Source organism: Colletotrichum fioriniae (assembly GCF_027942845.1).
Source record: "Colletotrichum fioriniae strain IMI 355084 chromosome Unknown scaffold_11, whole genome shotgun sequence".
Lineage (NCBI taxonomy): Eukaryota > Fungi > Ascomycota > Sordariomycetes > Glomerellales > Glomerellaceae > Colletotrichum > Colletotrichum fioriniae.
This window is the reverse complement of record NW_027076847.1, coordinates 403,923-430,958: the sequence shown is the minus strand read 5'-3', so window position 1 is coordinate 430,958 and position 27,036 is coordinate 403,923. Positions and strand designations below refer to the sequence as shown.

At 53.4% G+C, this 27,036-nt stretch overlaps 6 protein-coding genes across 6 annotated transcripts; 2 read left to right on the top strand and 4 right to left on the bottom strand.

Annotated features, from left to right (window-relative positions):
• Positions 1-51: 51 nt before the first annotated feature.
• N0V96_008745 (uncharacterized protein) lies at positions 52-1,529 on the bottom strand (the record flags this gene model as incomplete). The annotated part of the gene is made up of 4 exons (XM_065758439.1): positions 52-959; positions 1,025-1,117; positions 1,170-1,400; positions 1,472-1,529. The coding sequence occupies 4 exons, from the start codon at positions 1,527-1,529 to the stop codon at positions 52-54; spliced, it is 1,290 nt and encodes a 429-aa protein (XP_065612832.1).
• A 2,968-nt stretch (positions 1,530-4,497) lies between these two features.
• Positions 4,498-5,304, bottom strand: N0V96_008744 (uncharacterized protein; the record flags this gene model as incomplete). Its single annotated transcript, XM_053188676.2, has 1 exon — positions 4,498-5,304. One exon carries the CDS (start codon positions 5,302-5,304, stop codon positions 4,498-4,500), a length of 807 nt encoding a protein of 268 aa, XP_053053442.1.
• A 2,461-nt stretch (positions 5,305-7,765) lies between these two features.
• N0V96_008743 (uncharacterized protein) lies at positions 7,766-8,762 on the bottom strand (the record flags this gene model as incomplete). The annotated part of the gene is given in 2 exon segments (XM_065758438.1): positions 7,766-8,500; positions 8,517-8,762. The coding sequence occupies 2 exon segments, from the start codon at positions 8,760-8,762 to the stop codon at positions 7,766-7,768; spliced, it is 981 nt and encodes a 326-aa protein (XP_065612831.1).
• A 10,188-nt stretch (positions 8,763-18,950) lies between these two features.
• N0V96_008742 (uncharacterized protein) lies at positions 18,951-20,304 on the top strand (the record flags this gene model as incomplete). The annotated part of the gene is made up of 2 exons (XM_053188674.1): positions 18,951-19,019; positions 19,231-20,304. 2 exons carry the CDS (start codon positions 18,951-18,953, stop codon positions 20,302-20,304), a joined length of 1,143 nt encoding a protein of 380 aa, XP_053053440.1.
• A 1,664-nt stretch (positions 20,305-21,968) lies between these two features.
• N0V96_008741 (uncharacterized protein) lies at positions 21,969-23,858 on the top strand (the record flags this gene model as incomplete). The annotated part of the gene is made up of 2 exons (XM_053188673.1): positions 21,969-22,122; positions 22,210-23,858. The coding sequence occupies 2 exons, from the start codon at positions 21,969-21,971 to the stop codon at positions 23,856-23,858; spliced, it is 1,803 nt and encodes a 600-aa protein (XP_053053439.1).
• A 589-nt stretch (positions 23,859-24,447) lies between these two features.
• On the bottom strand, positions 24,448-26,774 carry GCD6 (translation initiation factor eIF-2B epsilon subunit, GEF; the record flags this gene model as incomplete). Its single annotated transcript, XM_053188672.1, has 3 exons — positions 24,448-26,478; positions 26,536-26,592; positions 26,679-26,774. 3 exons carry the CDS (start codon positions 26,772-26,774, stop codon positions 24,448-24,450), a joined length of 2,184 nt encoding a protein of 727 aa, XP_053053438.1.
• Positions 26,775-27,036: the final 262 nt, after the last annotated feature.

Below are 27,036 nucleotides of genomic sequence, written 5' to 3'. Positions count from 1 at the left end.
TCCTTACTGACAATATAAGGCCTCAAACAGTGGACTAAGTCCCACTCAAGTCTAGAACAGAGTCTTTGGGTTCCACCCACCAGCTACACCTCTTGCAACGGCAAAAGCACAGAATGACAAGATGTACAGACCACCCGCGAAGAGTATAAGGCCGTCGTAAGTGCCACCTGACCATTGCAGAATAGCTCCAGCGAAGGGCACACCGACAAGGGCACCAAAACTGCAGACGAAGAATGCCGTGCCGCTCCTTTTCCCATAGTCTTCTATTTTGCACACCTGTCCAATGCAGACAGGCGTCAAGCTGATGGCAGCTCCAGACCAGAAGCCAAACATCACCGCAAAAGCAGTCGTGGCAGCTTCTCCGCCATGAGCTGTCATCCAGAGTGCGAAGATGAACGCCGAGCACACCAAGGCGGTAACACACATAACGTTAAATGGGCCGAACCGGTCTGCGACGTAGCCGGGTAGGGCACGGCCTGGGATCGCCCCAGCGTTGAGCAGAGCACTCAGGAGGAGAGATTTCTGGAGATCGATGCCCTCATGGATAGCGTACAAGCAAATGTAAGTGTAAGGGATGAAGACTGCGAACTCGATCAGGAATACAGCCAACGTAGCGAGACCGAATTTTGTCTCTTTCAGCGCTCTAAGGTCAATCGCGCCACTGGATGTCTTGCTTGGTGGAAGTCTCTTCTTCAAGAGCGTGCATGCCAGAACAGATGCGGCAGCACAAATGAATCCAACTGTTCTGATGGCCCATGGAAAGCCGACCCTAGGAGCCATGTAGAGAATGATTAGAGGAAAGACAACACCGCCCACGCCTCCAGCCGTGCAAGCTATTCCTGTAGCGAGAGCACGACGTTCCGAGAACCAGTGCCCGACTGCAGCGATGCTCGGGTTGAAAAGAAGCGAAGCTGATACACCGCCGAGGACACCAAAGGTGAGCAAGAACTGGTAGAACTCTGGCACAGATTCAAGGTTTAATATTGAGACTTGAACATTTACGAAGGAAGACGGTAGCTCTTACCTTTGCAAAGACTCATCAGCATCAAAGACGCCACAGACCCTACGCATCCAGGTATCACCAGGAACCTCACATCATGAGCGTCAAAGATGGGACCTTGTAGAATTGTCAGCTTGAGTAATTTCTTTCATTGATATATCTCTCATACCAACTTGAGCGCCGCAAAAGTAGAGGAAGAAGGCGTAAGTGCTGAACACCCAGCCGATTGTCGACTCCGGGAGACCATGAAGTTCGTTTTGTGAAACCCAGGCCTGGAGAACTGCAAGAGTGTTGAGCAGACCCATGGATGGTATCATGGCGCACCATGCACCGGCCACAACAAGCCATGCATCTTTGCCGCCCTCAGGGTACTTGTGGGACTCTTGGGCTACGTCCAGAGCTGCCAAGGTTCTGAGATCAGCATTGTTTGCCTTTGCGCTACGAGAGTAATAACGGCAAGTCAAAACTCACTTTCTGTAGGTTGCGCCCGTTCAAGCGAATCGGTTTCCTGGCGCTCTGCGAGCTGCATCCTGATGGCGCTGGGAAGCGATATTGCGGGTGACGAGAAAACTCTTCTGCCCGTGGCTGCAGACGACCTCTAGACTGCCTTTAAACTAGGTAATTAGAACGAATGTCAAGTAAGGGCGTAAGGCTTCTGTAGCCGGGTTATTCTCAAGACAAGCTGGACATTTGCAGAGTGAAGTTTTTGAACCAATCAAAGCTAACGTTGACACAAATTCGCACAACCGAATTCTTGTGCCGGGAAGTTGATACACAAAAACGGTGAGGCGGGTAAATGTACGGCGCCTGTGTGGAGCTGAGCGACATCGGGAAGACTAAAGCCGGATGGCGTGGTCTCCACCGGCTCGACCTCATCTCCTCAAGCACTCAACGCTTACAAATACGCGCTTCACAGCGTTGAACAAGCTGAAGACTAACTCGGTAGCACGAGAAACACGATCCCAACTACTCAGATAAGGAGAGTATGTATGCTAGAGGACGATAAGACAACAGAATGGACTCCGTGGGCTTTTCCTAATGATTTATTGATGGATTTGAAAGACATCAGACTCGCTTCAAGACTTACGAGGAATTTCGTTCCCGTGATGAGCTTGATAACCAACCAGAGAGGTCTCTAGCGGCAGAAGCCTGTGTATCCTTAAAGCAGACAGTTGACTTCTACTGATGACTTCGCGAATGAGCCTGTTGATACAGGAAGTCTTTAGCCATTGGAAAATGGACACGTGCTCTGTGATTAACTGTGCTACAATAATCTCCCACTGATTATATTTAGAAGTCATTTGAGTTCTGCGAGGCGTTGGCAACGCTCGATGAAGGTCCGAGGCTTCCCGCAAACTTAAAAAGAAAACAGCGCAGCTTGCGGAGGCTTAGACCATAAAGGTTGGTTCGTAGCCACTTTGATCTAGCACTGGTGATAAATCTTCCGGAGATAAGTTGATTGACTCACTTAATTTCCTCTTTATGTATCGTCTTACTCTCTATGGTGAGTTGCTCGTTAACACTTCAATACCACGACCCATTCCGAATAACGGAACATCATCAAAGCTAGAATATATGCAAAACGCACAACGAATACGAGTAACTGTCAGAATGTCATCCTACAGTTCCGCCAATTCCCCAACCGCCGAGTCTTATCCCTTCGGCGGAAACGGCGCCCGCCGGCCTCTCATGGACAGTCGTGCCTGGAATCTAATTTTCAACGAGTCGCAAACAAACACTCCCCGCAAAGCCGTTTCGATCATGACTCTCATCTGCCTCAGCACCTTCATGGGATTCATTACAGCGGTTGCCATCGTCATGGGATCATTCTCTTACGCTGTACACTTGGATGTTATCCCTGAGGATATATGGGACTACTATGAAAACTACGATTTTTCTTGGTCTTTTCGCAACCAGGTGATTTGGCTCGATGCACACGATATCTTTTGGTGGGCAGTCTTCATGGCGGTATGGATGCTGTCGACGATGCTCATGTACCGTGTATTCTTGTACGTCAGGTTTGCCCCTTTTCGCGAGGCCAAGCGCAGGGGGAACCAAGATTGATGATTGGATCTAAACCTACGAGCGATCTGATCAGGGTCTCGCAATCATTACGTTATGGGCCATTTCACTTCATCATATTGGGCAACTTGGAAGTCAGCGGTACAACGTTTGGTCTTGACGTGGGGATCTGAACCCTTGCCACGACAGCATCTACGGATGCTCGGAACATCATCGGGCTCGCTTCATACCTGTTTCGGCTTCGAGTCTCCGGCATCTTCGCAACAGAACAACCGGCAACCATTCAAATGGTTTGTGAAGATGATACCTTGGGAGACAGTTGGAGAACGAGACGAGAAAGAGTTGACGATCTTGGATTTATGGGCCTGGGCCACTCGAGTATCCATCCCTTTGAGATATGAACATTCGGCTTGAATTCAATAGAACCGAACCTACATATACGCCACCGAGAGCACTCAAGAAGTGGTGGACGAAGACCGAGATAAGGTGTAGAGATAGAAGTTGTTGCATGCGTCGCCATCACGTAGTCAAAATTTAGTATCCCCAATAATTATAAGTATCCTACGTTCGTGCAAGACTAAAAAGGATACCTTAGATACATATCATCAGGTCTAAAAAAAACATCAAAAGAGTTCACCCCCCGGGTGCTGAACTGGGGGCTACATCTCTGGTGCACATGCTGGGACTCGAACTCGGGTGCTCGTAGCCTGTCGTCGAGTAGGCTGTTGGCGTAATTGATTGTTGACCACGAACCGTTCCACCACCCACGCCACAGTTTGACCTGACCCCCGACCTAGAGGGCGCCTGCTGTGCTGGTGACAGGAACGGAGTTGAGGAGGGGTATATACCTTAGCCGTCCCGTCTCGTAGTCACGTGTGGAAGGTATGGTCAAGGACTCAAGACCGCCTGCTCCTTCCAAGCCATTCCGATTAGTTTTGCATTCTTGAAAGACCTAGGTCCAATTGCTCGATCTTCTTTCAACTGCACCGTATTTGAATGGGAACATAAATAAACGTCTGCTACTACTCAGATAGATAGCTTGCATCTATATTCGCTACACAACCCGACTGGGTTCTTTCCGTTTATAAACCAAGCACGTGCTCGACGCGTACGGTACCGAGTACAGGTACGTTGCAGGTTACACTTTGAAGTTGAACTAACCAGCTTCAAGAGTTACAGCTTGTGTGCAAGCACCCAAGAATTCAAGTTCGTCCAATGTGAACCGGGAGTGTCGAGCAGACAGGGCATTGTGCAAAGGGTTTGGAATATATAAAGGCTTGTTGACTATTTACATGTCGTTCTGTCTATGTACAGAGCCTTGGCTAATTTTGTTTGAAACATATACAGTGAAACTCGAGCCGTCAAGTCATCAGAGACTAAGCTCGTCAATAAGACGGCGACATTAACCTCCCCACACCCCATGTTCCGCCACCGCAACCTTCTCTTATTCTCGCATATGAAACTCGACATGTCACCTAGTAGACGGTCTTGATGGGCGTCTTGACGTGGGCAGCAAGGCTGGTCGTGCCGTTCATCTTCTGGTAGATGGCCTGGACGAAAGCCTGGGAGCTGAGGTCGGCACCAGCGGCGCTGGTGTGCGTGTTGTCCTTGATATACAGGGCCTTGACGGCGGACGATCCAAGCTTGAGGTACATGTTGCTGACGGCCTGGTGGTGGTCGACGAAGGTGACGGCCGCGTCGTTGATGGTCGCGGCGGCCTTCTTCTGCATGGCGACGAAGCGGGACGGGGTGCCGACCCAGGTGCCCGTGGCCCACTGGTTCTTGGGCGTCTGCGAGCTGAGGATGACGGTGGCGCCCTTGGCGGTCATGAGCTTGGCCGCCTGGATGACGTAAAAGATGTAGGTGTAGACGGTCTCGCCCGTCGTGTCCGAGACGCACGTCTCGGTGCCCTCGCCGGGGCAGACGGAGCGGCCGTTGTCGTTGGAGCGCGGGGAGCCGACGTCGTTGTGACCGAACTCGATGACGACGATGTCGCCGGCCTTGACCTCGTTGGCGACGTTTTGGAAGCGGCCCTCGTTCCAGAAGGAGCGAGATGAGCGGCCGCCGATGGCGCGGTTGACGACGGCGATGTTGAGGTACTTTGAGACGTACTGGCCCCAGCCGTCCATCTGGGAGTCGCTGCTCCTGGCCATGGTGCTGTCACCACAGAGATAGAGGGTAGGCGCGCGGGCGGCGAGCTCGGCAGGCTCGGGAGAGGCGGCGGGTGCTGCGGAGGTGAAGGCGCTCAGCGCCAAGGAGGCGAGAAAAGAAGTGAACTTCATGACACTGATGATATGGTGTACTAAGAGGTATCCTAAGAAGCAAAAACAAGACGGCAGAGCAAAGGCAGAGAGGCTAAGGTATCAGAGACCATGTCCATAATGAACCAGGACAAACCACGCTCTACTTATGGGAACCTGGATCCGAAGTTTCTCGTCTCTCAACAATACTATCTACCTGCCCGGTAATGAGCTCCAGAGGCAGTGGACGTCGAGGTTCCACTCCGCTCGGCCGAGACTCCCAAGTTCGTATCTTTTATACTCGCCAAGACGCTCAAGAGAAGGGAAAGCTATTGTTCCGCCAGTCGGGATACCTGCAAGAAGAACTAAAGGGTTAGTCAATCTACTGCGTAGTTGTGCCGATACGACATCAGAAAGTCTTGGGCTTGTCAGCTTAACTTTACTTGAGACTATGTATCATCCCCGGTTGGAATGGACCGAATGGCAAGGGGGTCCTCGCCGCTTTCCTGCAAACACCGGATCTGTCTGCCCTCTTTCGGAGGATTCCATCGGTTCAGAACATTAAAGAACCTCCGTCCAGCGTTTCGAGTCGAGTGCAAAAGTATGCTTCTTTACTAGCGAGGCCGGGGTTCATGAGTTTATTCCTCTTAGGCCCTTGTGCCCGAGTCTCCGAGTGGCTACCACACGTGCACCCTAGCGGCTTGGCCCGTTGCATCGGTCCCCGGCAGACCAGGCACCTTCCCTCTTGGAAGGCCGCGTTGGACAAATGTCAATGGTCCGCCTAAGGGGTTGCGGGGAACTGCCGATCCTTGACTGAAATTGGCTCCGAGTTGGGACGAACCAGCAGTTGTTCGGCTGATGTTTGGTGCGAGACACTCAATAAATCACGTCAACTGACTTGAGACCGCCATAATTTAAAGGCGAGTTGATGGCTACTTCTGTTGAGACTTTTCTCTTGGCATTAATCAAAGGCCATGTAAGCATAAAGCATAGACATACGGATAGTGTTGGGGGCTATTGGCTCATTATTTGGCTCATTAGCGAGAGTTGAGTCGCGGGGTTGAGAAGTCCCGTCCGCTTACACACACATCCGAAAATAGCCGATCAACCCAGCGTTGATGCATAAAGGCAATTACTCTTTGTAAACAGACGGATTAAGTTCAGTATAGATTTGAAAGGGAAAAAAATCTTCCGAACTATTGACAAGGGCATATGTACCTATAGTCTTATACAAAGTGCTCTTGACATGTTTATGTGGTATGTTGTCGAAGAGTGAGAGCTTCCAAGACCCGGAGTGACATTTGGAATATTTTGAACCACCAATGAAGTCACATGTCGCTCTCACTTCTCGACTGGATACCCATAGAATGCCCGACAACAAACACGGAAGTCCCTCGGGAGAGTCTCAAAAAGACTGACACCTGGAATCTGCTTTGGGTATCCGACAAGAGACAGGATTCAGCCAGCTTGTCCCTTATGAAATCCCATTCTTCTACAGTACCGATCCCATTTCTTCAAGGTCTATTTTATGGACACACAAGCAGTTGCTATACCTAGCAGCAAATATCGCTTCTATAGGAGGTTAACTTCTCATGAGAAACACATAGCTCATCCCTGAATTGCGAATGCCCGGCCTATGAACGAAGGCAACAATCGTTCCTCATGTGGCTCACGCAAGACGCATATCTGTAACTGTATCCTCCCGACTTGAAGCTTAATTGTAATCAAGTAGCAAGTGCCCCAGAAGGGCGACTCTCAGCCCATGCCATCACATGGTCTACTCGAAGATCAGAGCGAGCTTCATTATCGAATAGATTATCGCGTTTTCTAAATGGTTGTAGACGTGTCAAGCGGGTTTAGACTCTGCCGGCTCAAGGCCCCGATTTATGAGAATATCCTTGAAGATACATAGTACCATGTAGGCGTATGCATCACGCTTATCCCAAGATAATCACTTCTTAGCCTTCGTCCTGCTATCTGGGCTTTATTAAAGCAAGAGCCGGTAACCCCAAAGTTCTTTCCCTTGCGATTTATGGTATTGGTCGAGATCAATGCTGCAATGCACTAACAGAAAAGTAAATAGAGTCAAGACATACCGTCCCCAAAGATGATGGAGCTTGCCAGGGGAAGAAAGCAAGTATTTTGGGAGAGATCGCGGAGCAGGATCTCAATATGTCTAGCACCTTCCAGACTTGCTGATACGATACAGTGCAGCACACAAGGCAACTGATGCCGGCATCATCTTCTGCCATACTGATTATGGGTATGACTGGCCGTGGCCGCAGGCTGGAGAGACGCGAACCTAGGCTCAGATGAAAGATCTACATCTACATCTAAGAAGCATACACAACCGGTCAAGCCCACGTAAAGGTGCTTCGCTTCAAGAACGTCCCTGCAAATACGCCTCAGGTGTAAGTCCCAGCCACTCCAGGTCGACCAACTCCTTCCATCACTGTCCATGCATGTACCATCTCCCTCCCAACTCTCTCTCAACCAAACACCGTTAGCCCCTCCTCAAAGCATCATTCCTCGCCTCCAAAGCCCTCTTAACCCACCCAATCCCCGGCGCACTCTCAAACCCATGCGGTAACCCAGGCCACAAATGGAACTCAACTTCCACCTCAGCCTCACAAAGCCTCCTCACAAAATCAACACACTCGTCCCGGAACAAATCTAACCCGCCCACATCAACATACGTCCTCGGCAGTCCTCTCAACTCCTCCACCGAAGCCCGCCCAGGCGCAGCATACAACGAGATCCCGGCCTCCACCCACGGCCTCGGGTCCCCAGCCTTATCCCCCAACACCGCCCGCCACGCGAGCACGCTATCGTGCGCCTTCCACGCCAGGAACGGGTACATCGCAGCCTTCTCCGGCACCGTGGTCCGGTCGTCGAGCATCGGGTACACGAGCACCTGCTTCCGCAACGGCGGCGTCAGACCCCTATCCCGCGCCATCAACGTCGCGCCCGCCGCGAGCCCGCCGCCCGCCGAGTCGCCCATGATGACAATGTTGCTGCTATCCACGTTCCAGCGCGCAGCGTTCTCCGAGAGGTACTTCAACCCATAATACACGTCCGCGGCGCCCAGCCCATCAGGAAACTCTGGCGCGAGCCGATAATCCACCGCAAAGAACGGCATCCCCGCCATCTCGACGAACCGTTTAATCTGCGGGCTGAAGACATGCACGTCGCACGAGACCATCCCGCCGCCGTGGACATATACCACGGCGGCCAGGGGCTCGGAAGCTATCAACCATCTCCCGCGTCGCGAAGCGGTAGAGCCCGACCTCCTGCCCATCGTGCGAGGTGAACGGGATACGTGTCTCGAGGACGTTGTCCGGCGCCGGCTGCGCGCGGAGGACGGTGCGGAGCAAGGGTTCGGAGAAGGCGCGGAGCTCAAGGGCGTCTTTGAACGGTGCCGCCGGCGGGGCGGGACCTCCGCCGCCGCTGTCTCTGGCGGCGATGGCGGCTTGGTACTCTGGGTCGAATCGTAGTGCCATGGTTGCGGGGGGGCTTTGTCTTTTTGCGCTGTTGTGCCGTCTACTGTCTATGACGAGATGCTCAAGAAAACGGGATGACTCTCTCGTCGAAAGTGCGGGATTCTGGGAATAGTAGCTTTGTATCGCGATTGGCAAGATAATGAAACAGGTGCGGCCTAGAATGTTCGTCCTTTTTAACCGCCAGACGAGGGATATCCGACGTCGTGGAACTCGACGGGTGCCTGCCCGTTTTCCCGAAAGGAGGGGTTCTCAAGCGTCCTCCGCTTTCCGTCTTGCTGTCTTGTTGCAGCCATCTCTCCTTCCCATGTGAAGAAATGTTTGAATCGCGACATAATTAGAATCCCACGGAGCTTTGGCATTTCGGTCGAATGGACCGTCTCCTAAAACACCATGGAAGCCGTCTCAGCGTGGTCTCCATGCCTCCAATTTGTCCGAAACCCACCAAAGATTCAAATGTCCGCTATCATCTGTCCGACTCTGACAGCATCGCGCCCGTATTCATCCATTGTAGCTTGATAATCACTGCCGATGCGATGGACGATCGCTTCTTCGCTCTTAACTCGCTTCTGGAAAACCTCAGGTTCGCTCAACTCAGCTCTTGATAAAGGAATTCCACCCCTGCTCAGTAGTTACAATCCTTCCAGATACCCTAGTCTCGGAACAACAACATAATTCAAAAGCGCGAGCCAACAGGCAACTCCATTTGATTTTATATGCCATCAACAGTGCAACGCCAGGTAGAATATTGAAGGATAGTGCTGGGCGTCGATTGTGAGAAGAGTGTTTATCAATCAGCCTTTTCCCCGGCAAATCAACATAATGAGTTCACTCGGACCATTTCTGAGCTTTCAGAGAGGGCCGGGTTGCAGCCCCACCGGTATATGATTCACAATCACAGGTGGAATGGCCCAGAAAGCTTTCCTGGGCAATCTATGCGCAACTCAAACGCTGACGAGAGCCTCCATTTCGGCGGAAAGTCCCAATGGCCCAAACACCCGATAACCGCAACATCTACCAGTCTTGGTCGAGGGGCCCATGGCACTGACGGCATGTCAGTGCTAGCTATCAGTCCAACGGAGGTTATCGCGTACATTGCCGGTCATGGCTCAGTTTCGTCATCTCTTCGTCGCGCTTGGATTCGAAACGAGTCCTTGCTACTTTCCCTTGGCGATCAAAGTCTTCCCAAACAAAATGAAGCATCGCGCAACGACGAGGACATCGCGGTAAGCGTGGGGCCGATCGCCTAGCGACCGCTGCTATATCTGAGTGCTTAAACAAGGACAGTCAGCTTCCTGTTTGCGCTTGCACCAGGATTCGACTTCAACTATGAAGCGAATGGCGTCAATAGTCGAACCCAAGAAAAAAAAGAGGATCTTCTCACGGCCGTTTGAATCGAAGCACACGATCCAAATAGATGCCATCTCCACTAAGAGTGTAAGTGTTGGTGAGGAAAAGTACCGCAGCGCAATGGGCGCGATCTAAAGTACTGTCGCATCGAGGAGTTTGACACAATCGGGGTCCTGAATCGCGGCATGACCCATTGCCCTTAACCCTCCCGAACCTTTGCGATGGAGAGAGGACCTCCCGCTGCAGGTAAGCTCATCGTTGGTGGAACCCCCAAGCGGTGATAATTAGCGGCAGCACATCGAAATAGCACTGCTGAGAAAACACGATGCAGGCCGTTGGTGATAATTTCCCACGAGATCGTGAACTCTGATAGAAGGTCAATCGTTCGTCTGGTATCCATAGATGCAGGGCTGACGGGGGGTGTTCGGCGGGCTAGATTAAGAAATCGCTGCTCCCGATCCAGAAGAAAGTAGCTGGCCCACGTCCCAGAACGTTGGAATCGGGGCTGTGAATGTTCCGATGGCACGTTGGCTGCTTCGATCGCTCCAACAAAGGAATCAGCTCGAGGGGCCGGGGAGCCCTGTTTTTTATCATGCCACGATGCGGACTGCCCTGCAGAACTTGAAGGGATCGCGAAATCCGGGGCCCGCCGTCCGATCTGCGAACATGTCGTGTGAATCGGAAACAGGGATCCAGAGAGACCCTTCATGTGCACTGCCGCCCGATTTTCGTGGATTTCTCTGGAAATCGGGGCGGAACGGCTCAGCGCTCACCCAGGCCGTGCGCTCACCTCATCTTAGTGAGGAAATCTGCGGAACCTGTAGAGCGACAAGAAAAAATCATGAAGAACTAGGACTGAGTTAGAACAGTCGCAATGAGAAATGAGGCCAAGAATTTGAAATCCACAATCCATACGGATACCGTCAATGTTGATGGAAGCCTCAAAAGAGTCAACCTTACCGTAATACTGCTGGGATGTTTGAAAGCGGGCGAAACAGACAGCATGCGTTCCGCTAAGGCTTGGCCGGTATCAGCAGTGTCCTGGAAGCATTTTGGCTTCCACAGGCTGTCCCGGCGGCCCGATCAGTCTGAAGGACTGCCAGTAAATCCTCCCACCCGGCTCCTCGGGCTGCTTGCGCACGTAACACAGCATAATCAAAATCTCCTTCCAGTGTGCCATGAAGCCGGGCATCTCACATGGCACCGACTATTGACAGATGGTGGACGAGCAACCCGGACCACTCTGGCCGCATTGTTGAAATGGCACGATGTCTCTAGTTTGAGCACGCAGTGTCTCCCTAACGACAGGGGCCCGGGAAGTGGCTGGCGGATAATTGGGCGAGCGTCTGGAACGCTGTTTCCTATCCCGGTGGAAGGCCCTTTTGACTTGTCCCAGCCCGACGTGGTTTGGAAGAACCGGCGTGCCAAAGAGACAAGCTGGAACGAATCTTGCGCAGGCGGTCATCGGCTGTCTGAGCCACCATCGAGATTTCTGAGCAGTTGTGTAAGCTTCCTTGTTCTCTTCGAGTACTAGTGGCCGAGCCAGCCTGTCGGTTAAGGTCCCCCTCTCACTAGGTGCGTTGAATAGTACTACAAGCCTCCCGAAGCCAGCCATGAGAGGAAGCTCTGGTGTAATAGCGCGGCCAGACATCACGATCCATCTTCTATTGCAACTTGTGTCCGTGGAGCCGGACGCTCTCTAGAACATCAGGGCAAGTACGAGCCGTCGTCTTCGCGATAGTGTCTTTGCTGAGTTATAAAACACGTGGTGAGGGATCGAGATGCGATGGATGTCGTGCATCGTCGGAAGACTGGCTGCGACCGGTGTTATGTTGATGCACAAATAGAATGTTGTGACTAACGCAGCTCAAATACTCTCTGGCCGATAGAGTGCCAGATCTGGAAGATTTGCTCAAAATCTTGAGTTGTATCCGGTATGCCGGTTTCCAGGGTTCTCTCGTCAGCACCGCACATCGCATTCTTCCATGGAGATTGCAGTGTCAATCCAATGTAGCTGTAATAAGGCGTCCGCAACTGCATTCCCACTTTCCCAGTGAACCGTCACGACCGTCTCCGCGGGCGTCCTTGGTGCCCGCTCGTTGCGCATCCAGCCTCCAAGCCACCAGCGAGACTTTACGTCAGGGTTCAGGAACGTGGCGCTCCCCGCTGTTTAAGAATCTTGCAATCACCCCTCGGCGTGCGTATTCGACCAGGGCCATCTGCCGACGTCCATCAACGATCGCCTGATCGCCTGGCTTTGGCCTCCTGGCCTTACCCGGCAGAGACCACAGGCGGGGCGTCTCCAACGGCGTTGGTGGCCGTTTCTGATTTCCGCTGACTCACAAAAAGGAGCAAGGGGCATTTGGAATCAAATTTATGAGATCAGGATCTGGGGTAAGAGGAGGCGAAAAGGTCGATTGGCCGTCCCGGCTCCGAACATGAGATGTCAGCGCGCGATCTCTCGCTTATCTAGAAACGAACATCGACATGATTATACATCTTCAACGTAGGTTTTTTTTTCTTTTTCTTTCTCTTTTGCTCCATTAAGAAACTCTGCTGCGAATTGGAACAGAAGACCTGCACCCGTTGCGTCGAGCTCTCTATTGTGTGCATACCTCGCCAGAATGAACGAGAATGCTTCGTGTGAGAATGCTGCTATTGTAAAGCTGATGTTCCTATGACGTGCCGGTGCAAAGTAAGCGATGGTGCGTATCGCCATGACGAAGAGCTGAGGGTCGCAAGACAGCAAACGGGTGAAGCAGAATCCCATGCTTCAAACCATGGTAATTTGCGGGCCATGGAAGTGCACGAAAACCTCGATCGCCCTCTTGTGCATCGCAAGTTCGAAAAGGGGGCGACACCTCGCTGGGCGTGTGCGTCTGTGGTAGCCAGTCGGGACGGAGTCGAGTGTCTCTCGCTGTTTCGCCACAAACCACTGGAAACAGGCAGTTGGAGAACGGGGAAGGGTGTGGTTCGAAGGCTTGTTCCCAGGCTCGGCAGGTTGTATGTAGCATCTGCTTCAGCGGTCGAATGGACTTTCGTGGAGTTTCGAGATGCAGCAACGGCACTGTCGACATTGAAACTTCGTTGGTTAGCATGGTTCCACAGCTAGTAAGCAACCTACAGCAAGCGGAACCATGAGAGATGATGGGTGGACAGCATCGACTGGACCTCAATGTCTGACGACAAAGATATGTCATTTCTCATGGTCGATTCCCGTACAGTAGGTACGCGGGTCGACATGATACCCGCTGCCCCACTGTGGCAGAAGGTCGATCAGAGTAGCGTGCTGCCCGGTGTAGGTGCCCCTGTATCCTTATGCTGTGGTTCTTTGCAGTCCCTTCGATTATAACTCGATCAAAGTACGAACAGGCGGAGGTACGGTAGTAGGCTCGCCTGGGTCCAGAAAGGCTGTGTCGACTTGTGCTCGAGATATCCGTCCTCATGGGCTATCAATCACACTATGGCGTGAGTATAGAACCGTAAGCATAGAGTTGCCGGGACCAGGTTGTGGACCGTGGCCTGTTGATTGGTCTCAGAGAGGTTCGTCCCGCTCGAGGGGTCTGCCGTGATCCTCTTGTAACTCCAAGTATCTGTTTCACACACCAAAGAAATTGAGTGAGCTAGTGGCGCGCGGACAGATTGCTCCGTCCCAACGTCGAGCGACGCCAGTCGTTTTAATACTGGCAAGTCTCAACTTTGTCGTCTGCCGTAGCGCTTGAGCCAGAGCTAACCCGCGGGCGAGCAGAATTCACCAAAAACGGAACGTCACTGCTATTCTCAGCCCAGATCTGTCCACTGAAGGTTTGAAGCAGCTGACCCATTTTGATGTGACGTCAATTTTCAGATTTCTGGGAGCAACTCACAACTTCGACCTCAAGCTGGCGCAGAGAAAATCCAAAGAAATTGGCAAAAAGGTATTTCCCAGGCTCCAGATGACATCCACAAGATTGTACCATCAGTACTTGGTAGTGTAGACGCCGTCGAGACTGATAGGTACCTACTCGACGCGATCAGCAGCGTCGTTAGACTTGTCTGACCTGGCGAACCAGCTGGAAGCCATCCAGTGAGGTTGCAACCAACAATTCGGTACGCGAGGGGCAGTGCACAACCACATAACCCCGACAATGTATTCTTGGAGAAGCAACCACTACCATCCCTCGCGTTGGCCACGGCGGCGGCGGGGTAAGACGGTAAGAGCATTTTCGCTGGCGGTTTCTTGCCAACTGGAGTGTTATCGCTCTGATCATGGCCTGTGTCCAGCTTGAGTTGGCCCTTGCTTGATGTGCAACTCTGGCAGACATAGTATGCACATGATTGAGTGCCCAAATCTTCGTCCAACATGTGATGCCCAATGAGACCATTCGAGCAGGAGGAGACTGGATCCAAGGTTAAGAATGTGCGAAAGTAGTTTTCCTCTAACCCTTGGCTCCTAACTGAGCGTTATCGCTCTTTGAACTTCTGAAGCAAGAGCCAGAGAACTTGCCAAAAGGTAAGCGGATGTTGTGCTCGTGGGGAATTGGCAAACTTTTGGCTGCCGCCGACGAGAGTCTAGGCCCTCTCAAAGAATCTGCGTGCACATCACAGCTTCCTCGAGCTAGACTGAGCGGGCCATGGCTGGTCGGATTTAACGCAGGTTTGTGCCACAATTACCGCCTGCGAACAAGGCACCTGCAAAATGCCACGTTCCCAGAGCGTAAGTTGGGGGCAGCCACCCCGTCTGTTGGCGTGACCCTGGTGGCACATTTTCCGTAAAGGGTCGGTCTTGCGAAACCTGCGAAGCGCGAGGTGAACCGATATTGAGGTGGGAGATTAAGACGATGCTCCCCCACCGGCTCGATTGACCGTGTCAGGAGGTATACTGTTTGAACCACGGCGAAGTCTGCCATTCTCGCTGGAGGCATTTGCGCAAGCGGTTTCGTCCTGTATCGGGACTTTCTTGCAAGGCAGGGTGGCCTCCTGTTTTGTTGACTCGTACCCTCATAATGATTTGGCACTGTCGCCAACGGCTGCCTCCCCTACTCGCTGGCGACTCGGTTGTTCCTAAAGAAAGCATTCGTCTGCTAAATATCCGTACTAATAGTGCTAGAATATTCCGATCGGTGTATCGAAGCGAGGCGGCGTGGTAATGCTCATCGCCATCCTGCTGGGTGCCCCTAGTACTCGGCATCGGACCCTGGGGATCGATCGTCGCTGTCGCCAGTTGCCCCATGCTACCGGACCCACCCTTCTTCCCGAATTGCGGACGCGGAGAGATTCTAGCACCGAGTGTCGAGGTATTCGGATTAATAGCCCGGGGTGCTATACCGCTGGAGCAACCAAAGGCTAAGGTACAGCCCCAGCACAGCTATTGTCTAGGTAACTCATCCCACTGATGACAGAGATTGGGAACCGCGATTCGAGCAACAGTAGGATAACCTATCCGTGGTGAGGTCGGATGTGATAGGTTTGAGGTTCTGGTTTGGTCGAGGGCTTCGGTTCCGTCAGAGCCACCATACGCAAGTACGCCTATGCCAAAGCCACAGACTGAACGAGTCCAATCGATTGAGCGAGGATGCATGTAGGTTCCATCGCACGCCAGCTACGTCTTGCTGAGAAGGCCAGTGGTAGCAACCTCTCCTGAAGATTGGGAGACAAAATCGACCTGGGACAACTCGGGGAGGGTGTGGTTTCGGGATTGCGGTGGTTGTACTGATACAGGTCCAGCAAGTTGTCACCCCGTAGCGAAGCTGTTTTGTCTCAACTGCATTGGGCTTGTTGGCGGTGAGGCCTCGGAGTGTACTCCTGGCAAAAATTCCGAAGCCAACCGCTCCGTACAAATTTGTTCAGGTCAAGGGTTGAAGGACGCGGCCTGTCAGCGGGGTACCTGGTGAAAAGTTCAAAGTTGTGGATGTGCTGTGTCTCGAAGCAATGTGCTCCGTACGCAGTACATGCATGGGTGCAAAGCAAACCACCGCAGGGCTCGTGGAACATTGACCGGTCCCTGCCTCTCTTGTCTTAAGCTCACGCATGTTTGCGGAATGGAGTTTGCTATAGAGGCGCTACACCGTACGGCGTTATGCAATCGCCCGCGCGTATCAGTGAGGTGATGGGCCCTCGCGAAGTGAGCGAGCCGTTCAGAGTAACCGAATCACTCACATGGGATTGGTTGAGGCGTGTTAATACAGCCAAGAGATAGTTGGGATCCAACTCTTGGGATGGACCTAAGAGATACCGAACAGAGATGCAGCCGGTGGCAACATCTAATGTCCTGAACAAGACACTATGCAGTCGGACAAGACCAGCTACGGGCTGCAGCATTGCTAGGCGTCTTTAGACTTTAGCATGACAAGAGAGTTTGACGAGTTGTGGATGCTGGTACGACTGGCACCCAAAGGTTCCGCCCGAGCGACAACTCTAGGCCCGCCACCCACCACAGCGACCATAATGAGGGAAACAGCACATCTGCAGGTAGATTGCGCAAATCGAGGGACGACATGAAGCCGGTCGACGTGGTTGTGTGGTTGTCAAGGTTGTGGTTGTCAGTCGGTGATGGTTGCAGAAGGCCGCGTTGAATTCCGGTCTCCCGCCCGTCGATTCTCTTCTCATGCCTGAGGTACGAAGTACAGATACCGGTAGTTCCCTCCGTCAAGTTCCCAGGTAGAAACTTCCAGTCCACCCACCCTCCGACCTTCTCTTTCTGTCCGCCAACACGGTTGCTCGTTTATTACCCGCGTGCCCGCTTGTAAACACTCCTGGGAGAGAGCAGGAAGGAAAAGCAAATATACGTACACAATGTCTCTTGCCGTAATGGCGAATGTAGGCAAGGGGTAGACAGGAAGGAGTTGGGTGCATGGAATCATGGGATTTTAGGGAAAGGACGGGGTTTCGAGTAGGGACGCACCCGCCTCCCTCTGCGAAGCACCTTCTTTGCGCGAAAACCACTCCGGACAGCTTACCAATGGATGGGACGCACAAATACTACCTATGGTACTGCGAATTGTGAGTCGGGAGCAAGTCTCGAAAGCGCGTTGTCCCAATTAACACTTGCCTCGATAATCATTGCGTAGCTGCTGGTGTACTGATATTATTCCGACGTAGCAAGAGGAATCGATGCGGAACTGCCCAAAATGACAGTGGAAAATTGAACTACGTACTGGGAAGAAGCTCTCTGTCTCTAAGGTAAGGTATGCTCACCAGTCGCGACCGGGATAAGGCCTGGAGCATATGGCCCGGGGATTGATCCCGCCCTGTCGGTTGCACTTGGGTGCACTCGAGTGGGGATGTGGCACAGGCGAGAGCCCGAGCTTGGGATCGCCCCACTCAGGCCAAAGCTCCACCCCATGCAGCTGCAGCTGCTGCATCTGCACCTGCCCTGCGGCCCTCGAGACATTTGGTGCTCCTGCCTCTCTGTCCGTAAGGTACACGTCCCGCTGCGATCTTGAGCTTGACAGAAGGATCTAATATATGAGAGAGAGAGAGAGAGAGAGAGAGAGAGAGAGAGAGAGAGAGAGAGAGAGAGAGAGAGAGAAATCGATCAAATACATATCTCATAATTGAAAGACTGTGATGACAGATGGAGAATCGAAGGGAGGAAGAATGATTGAAGACGGGCAAAGGCTATGCGTTTCTAAAAAGTTACAATACCTATCACTGGCGACTGCCTTAGCCCCTGCCAACGCAACCACGACGACCAAACCGTGGTTGCCATCTTCCCAAACGACCCGGCGCTAATCCAGAAGAAGTAGAGTACGAGGGCGGGCGGCAGGAGACAGTCAGTCAGAGATCAGAAGAGAGGGGGGGAAATGGAAGGAGAGGCAGAGAGTGGGCAGTGCTTTCCTTCCATTCGATGGAGTGAAGAGTGACTACTGGGGTACTTTGATCCACGGGCGTCGGCCTAGCACACAGTCCCTTCTCATCGAGATCGATCAACAGAGCGTAACCCGATCAAACCCTCCAAGATCGTCTAGCGATCGAAAGCAGTCGAAATGCCACTTTCCCTTTCCCCTCTCACTCTGCCGTCCCTCGCCGTCTCTCTTCCTGCCAATTGTGCTGGACTGCAGCAACACCGCATGTCCCAGCGCCCAATGTATCCTTAGCGTGAGGTACCTAGTCCAGCTCCCATCTCGCTCTCTCGCGCACTGCAACAGCAATAAGTCGACCAAACAGAACAACGAACCTAACCCCTCCCCCATGTTCCCTGCCCCCGGTCACATCTATCCGGCCGCCGTCTGTCTGGCCAATCCTCGAACCAGTACTCCGTAACCCACCATCAGATGTACCCCCAGCAGTACCTCCTCACACACTCTCCTCACTCACCTCTCCCGCCTACACTGTAGACTGAATCCTCTCCCATGCTTTCGCATGGAACATTGCTCCGGGTTGTCCTCTGTTCCACCGTACACCCAGCCAGTTCACTGCCTTTTTCTTCCTCTACACGCTGCTCCGCACCTCGAGACTGACTCCCAGTCGTTTCTCCCGAGCACGTACCCTTGGATTGTATAAGACTTGGATACCGCCCTGTCCCACACTTTGTCTCCTCAACTTTCACACACCCTTTTGGTCCCTCGACCGACAAGCTCCTTCACAAAACGCAACCGTCTTCGGACAGCACGATAGACTCGTACGCCCTTATTTCCCCAAGTTGAGCACTACATTTCGACCGACCTCATTTTGATATCGGGTGATTCCGGCTTCAAGGTTCTAGCCATAACGAAGCCCTTCACCGCATGTGAACAGAAGCTTCCAATACACTCCTGCACCCCGCATCAAATACCTCTGTGGCCAAGCCACTCTTGAACCTATTACCCCTCGACTATTCTATAATAGTCGTCGATCTCCAAGTCCTCGACGTCAACGAAAATGCCGAAGCGATCCTTGGACGCCAGCAACCTGTCGCCCACAATGCAGACTGAACGGGCACAGAAGAAGGTACGAAACTTCAATTTGAGTCGTGATGTTCTATTCAACCATTCTACCCGCTTCAGTCCCCATTTCCCGCCTATCAAACCATCCATGAACACTCTTCCCCCAGTTTGACTCTATTTGCCACATCTGCGTAACCTTACCTGTCATGGTCCTTTTAACGTACCACAAGAAAGTTTCACTCCCCCGGATCCAAGGGCTGACCATTCACACGTAGACGGAGCGATCTCACGAAGAGAACCAAGAGCGCGCGTACATTGCCGCTTCGCGGCGGGCGGACCGCAGCATCGAAGCCCGCGTCCAGTCCGCCAAGATGGCGAGCGAGATCCACAAGAAGCGCACTGGCAAGGGATTCAAGATCTCTGAGGCGATTGTGCAGGCGGAGGAAATGTATGAAGAGGAGGAGGACGACATGCCTCGCTCCTACCGAATGCTGGCGGCCCACCTTCAGACCGGTTCCCCAGAGTTCGACTACCGCGTTAATGCCTTTTTGGCCAACAGAGTAGCCATGGCGAGCATGGTGGCCGGGCTCCGTAACGAGGAATGGGCTCAAAACCCGATCAATAAGATGTTTGCAGAGCAGTTCCCAAACGCCAACAAGCAGGCACAGGCGTTGTCTCGTAACATCACGAATTCGATGTACACCGTCCCCGGGCAACGTTCAATGTCGCTGTCGCAGCCCACTCAGCCCGAAAACGCGGTTACCAGCCCCATGTCGCCAACCTTTTCATCAGTAAACTTTCAGCCCGAGGTCCAGAGATACCAACGCCAGAGAACACAGTCGGTGGCGTCTCCCATGGACATGGCCACACCGGTGGCGCGTGATCATCCTCAGTCGCCGCCAGCCTTGTCTCCATCTTCGGACGCTGCTGCTGGCACCCCCTCGACGCGAACTGCCTCGACATTCCCTTCACCAATGACGACAATCGACCACAGTCTCTTCTCCCCCGAGTCATCGTTTACCGCCGAGCTGCCTATGGATGCGAAGATGATGGTACCAAACTTGGACATGAACGATCCGATGGCTCAAATGTTCATGGGCAACCCGTTACAGCAGCAGATGTATTACCCAGACACTCATTCGATGGCCGACCTGAAACATGAGCAGCACTTGAATGAGCTTACGCTTTCATCGCACGAGTACTTCAACGGACATGTAAACCCTTACGCGTCTCGTTTTGATGAACCCAGAAGCGATGACGCGACCCCAGGTCCCGTTAACGATAACTGGGACGCCTTTTTGGACTTTGGCGAGCAGTCTGATACTGGCGCCATTGACCCGACATTGTAGTCGGCATACCACCCCGTGTATTTTGACACGAAGCATTGATAGAAGTAATGAGGAAGAAGTAGCCCAAAGAGGGACAAGTGGAAGTGGTATGATATGATGATGGGACCCTTGGCTGGTTCATGAGCATGACTTTTTAGAGTACGCATTGCATCGGTCGGGCCACAAAAGGCGGCATGGAATACCCATGGGAAAGGCACTTGGTTATTTGTCTTTTGTTTTGTTTTTTGGCGTTATGGCACGGGAAATCTCCCCGATCTTGCTAATTTATTATCTTCTTTTTTCCTGTTCACAAACGTCCGATATTTTATGGACCAAAGGGGCCTGTATGTCCTCAAAAGATGTTTTTCTTATGTTGGGAGCTGTCAATGTTTGGAACTCACACGCCAGGAACATGGCCTCTGGATGTTCAGTTGGGAAAGAGAACACAGGATTTTGCGAGAGAGCATCAAAGATGGAGGGGTAGAAGAAGGAAGATGATATCCGAGGGGAGGGTGTGGACGGCAAGTCGTGAGACGCCGAAAAGTGGAGGATGGATACGAAAACCACGGAGTTGATGAAAACGTTATTGGCAGGCCTCGCCTGGCGGTGGTTCAGCGGAAGCAAGTGCTGGTAAGAGGCACGAATCTGACCAGGATCTGGTCTTGTCAAGACTGCACAAAAAAACAAAGAAAATAAGAGGAACTGTTATCTGACAATACAATGTCCCCTCGTGATGTTGTTCGCCTTCTTCTCTGAGATGAGAAGCCTACATTGTGACCCATGACATTCATGTGTTTGGTAACATCACACCCCGAAGTCAGGGCCAGACTTGGCAACCAGCCAGGATGTATCACCTGCGACAAATGTCAGTCATTAAGTCGCCAGTTTCTACATCCTCAAATCGTGGGCGAACACTCCATCTCACTGTAGATTTATATCCGTTCTGCTCGTATAGCATCTGCAGGAAGAAAAGCAGAGTTGTTGCATTTTATCAGTGTCCAGGAAGTTGCCGTCAGTTTAGGCGAGGAAACGAAAATGCCTCGACTAAGGGTAATTCTGAATTCGTGCCGAAGTGGAAACATGACAGCCAATGAAAGTTTCAGAATTCATGGACGGAATTGGTGACTACGGTACGTAGAGAAAGATATCCAGGTTCATCTTTGGTAACGCTGACCCGATGTTTGCTACCTTAGGGAGTGTTCGTCCAGAGTGAATAGCTCAATCATCTATATCGTTGCCTGCGTTGAATCGTTTACTCTCTCTCACTCACTCATTTTCATGATGCTGGTGCCTATAGGAAGCCACCAAGGCCGCGGTTTAGGCCAGAGTGGTGAAAATTGATTATCTAATCGATTAGCCACTTGATGACATAAGTAGTAACTGCACTTTGGAACGTGCTGCCGCAAAGAGCCCACACGGGTAGCAGCGCTCTCCAGGGACTTGCCTCCCCTATAGGTAATGACGGGACAGCCCCACAAAGCCAACGGCTGGGAAAACTTCCTACTGGCACAAGCCGCGGTCGCACCTACCACTGTAGTAAAGCTCGAGTCCCCTAGCCACTGCCCTGGTTCTGCGCGCTCGCGACTGTATCGACGACCCGCTCTTTGAACAATTCCCACCTCTCTCTGAATTTCGAAGTCTGGTCAACATTCATGTTGGCAGCTTCCAGATTCACCCGCCGAGTCATGACGTCCGCATACGCCAATGGCTCTGCTAAGGCGGCCTACTCGACATCCTCTGCGACGACGACTGCATTGAGCAGATGGAGCATCGCGACGACACAGCTGCCCGCCGTTGACAAGATCAAGGCTCTGCACATCTACGACTTTGACAACACACGTAAGGATGCCCTCCCTACACTCCCGCATTGCGTGATTGCTTCGCGGGCTTACTGAACCCAAAGCTGACGTCGTCTGACTTCCATAGTCTTCAAGACTCCCTTACCGAACCCCGCATTATGGAGCGGTCCTACCATCGGCGTGCTGTCAAGTCAAGACGTCATCTGCAACGGCGGCTGGTGGCATGACTCCAGAATCCTCTCAGCGACGGGCGAGGGCGCCGACACGGAAGAGAAGGGCGCGTGGGAGGGCTGGTGGAATGAGAAGATTGTCGAGCTAGTGAAGCTGAGCGTCAAGCAAAAGGACGCTCTGTGCGTGCTGCTGACGGGTCGCTCAGAGCGAGGCTTCGGGGAGCTCATCAAGAGGATGATTCACAGCAAGGGACTCGAATTCGACATGGTTGGGCTCAAGCCTGCCGTCAGCCCGACGAACCAGAATTTTTCGAGCACGATGCACTTTAAGCAGCTCTTCCTCACCGCGGTCATGGAGACGTACAAGAACGCCGAAGAGATCCGTATCTACGAGGACCGTCCGAAACACGTCAAGGGATTCAGAGATTTCATGACGGAGTACAACCGCAAGCAGAACATCAATGCTACTCGCACACGCGGTCCCATCACGGCGGAGGTTGTCCAGGTCGCGGACATGTCAACGACCTTGGACCCCGTGGTTGAGGTTGCTGAGGTGCAGCATATGATTAACCTTCACAACGAGGAGATTGGCAAACAATCATCCGACGTCCGCCCGCAACGACTGAGGATCAAGAAGACTGTCTACTTCACAGGCTACTTGATCAGCAAGGAAGACACGGCGCAGTTGATGAAGATGGCCCAGATTCCCTCTGGGTTGCCCGAGCAGGAGCTCAAGTTCCACGCCAATAATATTCTCATCTGTCCTCGTCCTTGCCCGGCTAGCATCCTGGAAAAGGTTGGCGGTATGGGCAGCAAGATGAAGTGGGAGGTCACAGGTACGGCGTGCTTTGAGAATAGTATCTGGGCAGCGAGCCTCCGACCCGTCCCCGCCACCGCGAAGTTCCATACGGACAACCCATCGCCTCTTGTTGTTCTCGCCCTTCGAAAGGGCGCCCGTCCCGTGGATGCCGGCAAGATCCAGAATTGGCAGCCTATCCCCACCGATAAGGCAATGACCTTTGAGACGACAGTTGGAGAGAAGATGATACTGCGCATCGAGCCAGAGGACCCCCGTGAAGACGAGTACGAATCGCTCTTCGCCAACAAGTCTTCTAAGCGGAAACATGACGGCGGCGACTACTCACGCGACCACCACCGACACAACCCCTACAATGGCCGCAACGAGCGTCGCGACTTCCACTCTGGACGAGGAGGCGGTGGCCGTGGTGGTGGTGGTGGCTTCCGCGGCGGTGGAGGAAGAGGTGGAAGAGGCCGTGGCAATGGTAAGGGCAGCCGCGGCGGACGCGGTATGCACGGCTACCGTTCCCTCGACGACGTCGAGCCGCGGAATCAGCAGGGAGGATACGGACAGACTGTCGAGTATGATGACAACAGCTATCCGTCCCTCCCCGCGCAGCAGCAAGGCGGCTTCCAGGGGGGTCAACAGCAACAGTACCAACCTCCACTTAGCGCGTGGAACTCGGGTCCTCCGCCGAATGCCCCGACGGGTCCAGCTGGTCGTCCTATGGGCGGCGGCGGCGGCGGCGGTAGTTACGGAGGTGGTGGAGGTGGCGGCAACAGCAACGATCTCCAGAACTATTACTAGAAGAATAGGTCTCGGAGATGAATCTCCTGACTGAGCCTCGCACACTTGCTGCGTAGAAACGGACGACGCGACCCTCTAATTTCTGCTGTGTATCCGAGGAAACAAAAAAAAAGTCGGGGGATCACAAGGTGATAGGGACCGGAGTTTTCACATTTTTCTCGGCCAGGTTTCAGCTCGGCGTTTTTGGAGGGCTTTTATGATTTTTGATATGATACCTTTTCAGTCGCCTTGCAATACAAGCAAGTCATTTCAAGCTCTTTTTAACCATCTCTGACGTGCCTTTGATGTTTGGTTTTAATGAGAACACTTACCAGACAATATTGATAGGTTGGTTTTTACTAGTTTAACGTATTCTTTGATTCTTGTTCTACCGTAACTTTTCTGACAAGTCCTGGGACCTGCTTGCGATTCCGCTGCAGTGTAAAACTGCGCTATGCAAGCCATCCACTCTCTACGCCAGGCATTTAAAACTCGTTAATAGTTTCGAGTCCTGTTTTCTTCCTCTGTCTCTCTCTCTCTCTCTCTCTCTTTCTGTCACCAGCTTGCGCCCCCTTCACAACTCCCGGGACGCAGTCCGAGATGCCAACACCTAGTCGTCATCCTCTTCCGAATCGTCCTCCTCCTCATCAGCATCCTCCAACCACTCGACGAGAACCCGGCACTTCTCCTTGAGCGCCGCCATGCCCTCGCCACCGCCCTCCTCGGCGCGCTCGTCCTCCCACCAGGCCAGGATGCCGTCCTCCTCGAGGACGTCCAAGCCGTACAGCTGCTGCAGCATGGCAGCGAGCAGCACGCCGGCGCGCGCGTGCTCGAGGTTCCGGCACCCGAGCAGAGCGTGCTGCAGCGCGAGAACGAACTCGATCTGCTCCGTCTCGCCGCCGCCGACGCCGACCTCGGAGACAAACTTTGAAGCGCCCTTGTTGGAGTTGAAGGTCTTGTCGGCGGCCTTTGCGGGCTCGAGACCGCCGTGTTCTGGCTCGAGGAGCTCTGCGGCGCGGCGGGCGAAGGCGATGGCGACGGCCTTGCGCATGGCCACGTCCGAGGCGTCGTTGGCGAGGCGGAGACCCATGAATTCGAGCTTGGCGGAGTCGAAGTCGCCTGATTCGGCGCGGAGGGCGTCCAGGAGACCGTGGACTGCGTCGTGGTGGAAGCCGGATTTGCCCTGGGAATCGTCCGAGACGAACGAGTCTGTGCGGTTGCGGGAGTCGGCGGAGAATTGGGTGATGCCGTCGCCGGCGTCCGAGTCGTCGTCGTCGATGTCAGAGGAGAGTGTTGAGATTGTCGAGGTGGAGAGGTTGAGGTGGGCGAGATTATAGAGGAGAGAGCGCTGAAGGGTGGAAGGGTCCTCGTCGTCCATGTCCTCGGCCTCTGGGTCGACGTAAGGAGCGCCCTTGCCTGAGGGCCCGACGAGGGACTTGTCGGGGTTTACGGGCGAGCCGTTGTATGTGGTGACTGCGAGGACGGTGGCCTCGGGGATCTTGCTGTTGTCACTGAGGACGACACCAAAGGAGAGGAGGGAGCCGGCGGCGACGACCGAGCCCTTGCCCACGATGCTTGAGTCGGCCAGGATGGAGCGTGTGATGACCGCGTCGTCTTCAATTACGGCGTCGTCCCAGATGAAGCTGTTTTCGATGCGGACGTTGTTACCGATCTTGCATCGCCTGCCGATGATGCTGTTTGATACTGTGCTGCCGGCGCCTACCGTGGCTCCCTGGCCAAGAATTGACCTGGCAATCTTGCTGGTCGGCGCCATGACCGTTCCGTCCTCGACGCAGACTGCGCCGCTGGTCATCTTATACGTCTGGCCGGGGATGACGTTGCAGTCGGGAACAAAGGGAAATGTCCAACGGCCGAGGACATCTTTGCTAATTGACTCGTACATCTGGAGGTTGCTCGCCCGCGCTGCATAGCCGTCCTCGAGGACCTCCGCGTAGATCGCCTTGCCATTCAACTCCCAATCTTTCAGGACACCGTGCAGGAAGTTCCGCCTCGGGAGCTCGTAGTCGAAGCTCTCGGACCACAGCGCCAGCACCTCGGGAGTGCAGATATCGATACCCGCGTCGATCAGGTCGCCCCGCATCTCAAAGTCGGTCGAGAGCTCATCAATCACAGCGGGGTCGAGGGTGAGGTAGTGGTCGCTCTGGAGGGGATGTATCTCGTCGTAGTGTAGGCACCGCTTCGTCTTTGAGTCGATCACGAAGACAGGGTTGATTCCGTTGGGCTTCGTTCTGTGCTCCTCCGCGCCGCCTGAACGCAGGACTACCGTCATGATATTCGTTGCCGCAGCCTCCTTGCGCGCCTTGTGTGCCGCCAGCGCGCCGTCAAGTGAGATATTGGATACCACGTCACCGTGGACCACAATGAAGTCGCCGTCCATAATGCCGCGTCCGTCGAGGTCACGGAGGAAGTCGCCGATTGAGCGGGCGTCGGATACGCGAATGAACTGCAGGCTCGTAAATGGGGTTCGGATGGACATGGGCGACCATCTTGATGTGTTGATGTAGTTCTCGATCTGTTCGGAGTGGGAGCCGCAGTAGATGTAGACCTCCTGGACGCCGTTCATGGCGAGGAACTCGAGAGTATACTCGATGAGGGGCGTGTTTGCAAGGGGTAGAAGGCACTGCGGGCGGGCGGTTAGTCGACGTCGCATAGCTCCGGGCCATATATTATGACTTACTCTTGGCTTCTCTGCTGAGAATGGAGCAAACCTATCTTGAAAGGAGTCGGCGATGAGCTGCAATGGGCGAAAAGGAAAGCCACCAGGTTAGCCAACTCGACGCTCATCACCGTGCCTGCCCCACCATGACGCTTCAGACTTACCACAGCCTGCAGGACATCCTCGCGCTTGCCCTCACCTCCAGCCTTGCCCGACTTCTTGCCTTTGCCGGCGGCGGCCTTTCCCTTTTGCTGCGACATCGTGTGCTAAGGTGGATCGCAAGGGCGTGGGTGGGCGCTTTGGGGGATTTATTGTGTTGGTCGCGGGGTGGTGAGTCAAAGCCAAGTCGCAAGCTTGGGAGTTGGAAATTTAAGGTGAGTGACTCAACGGCCCTGAGGCGGGGTGGGCCGTGCGGTAACCCTCCCTCGGTCTGTCTCGGTGAAGAGCCTCACCGAATAGTCTGCTGACTTCAATTAGACTTGACATGGACTTATGATGGAGTTTACATGGATTTTGAAACGT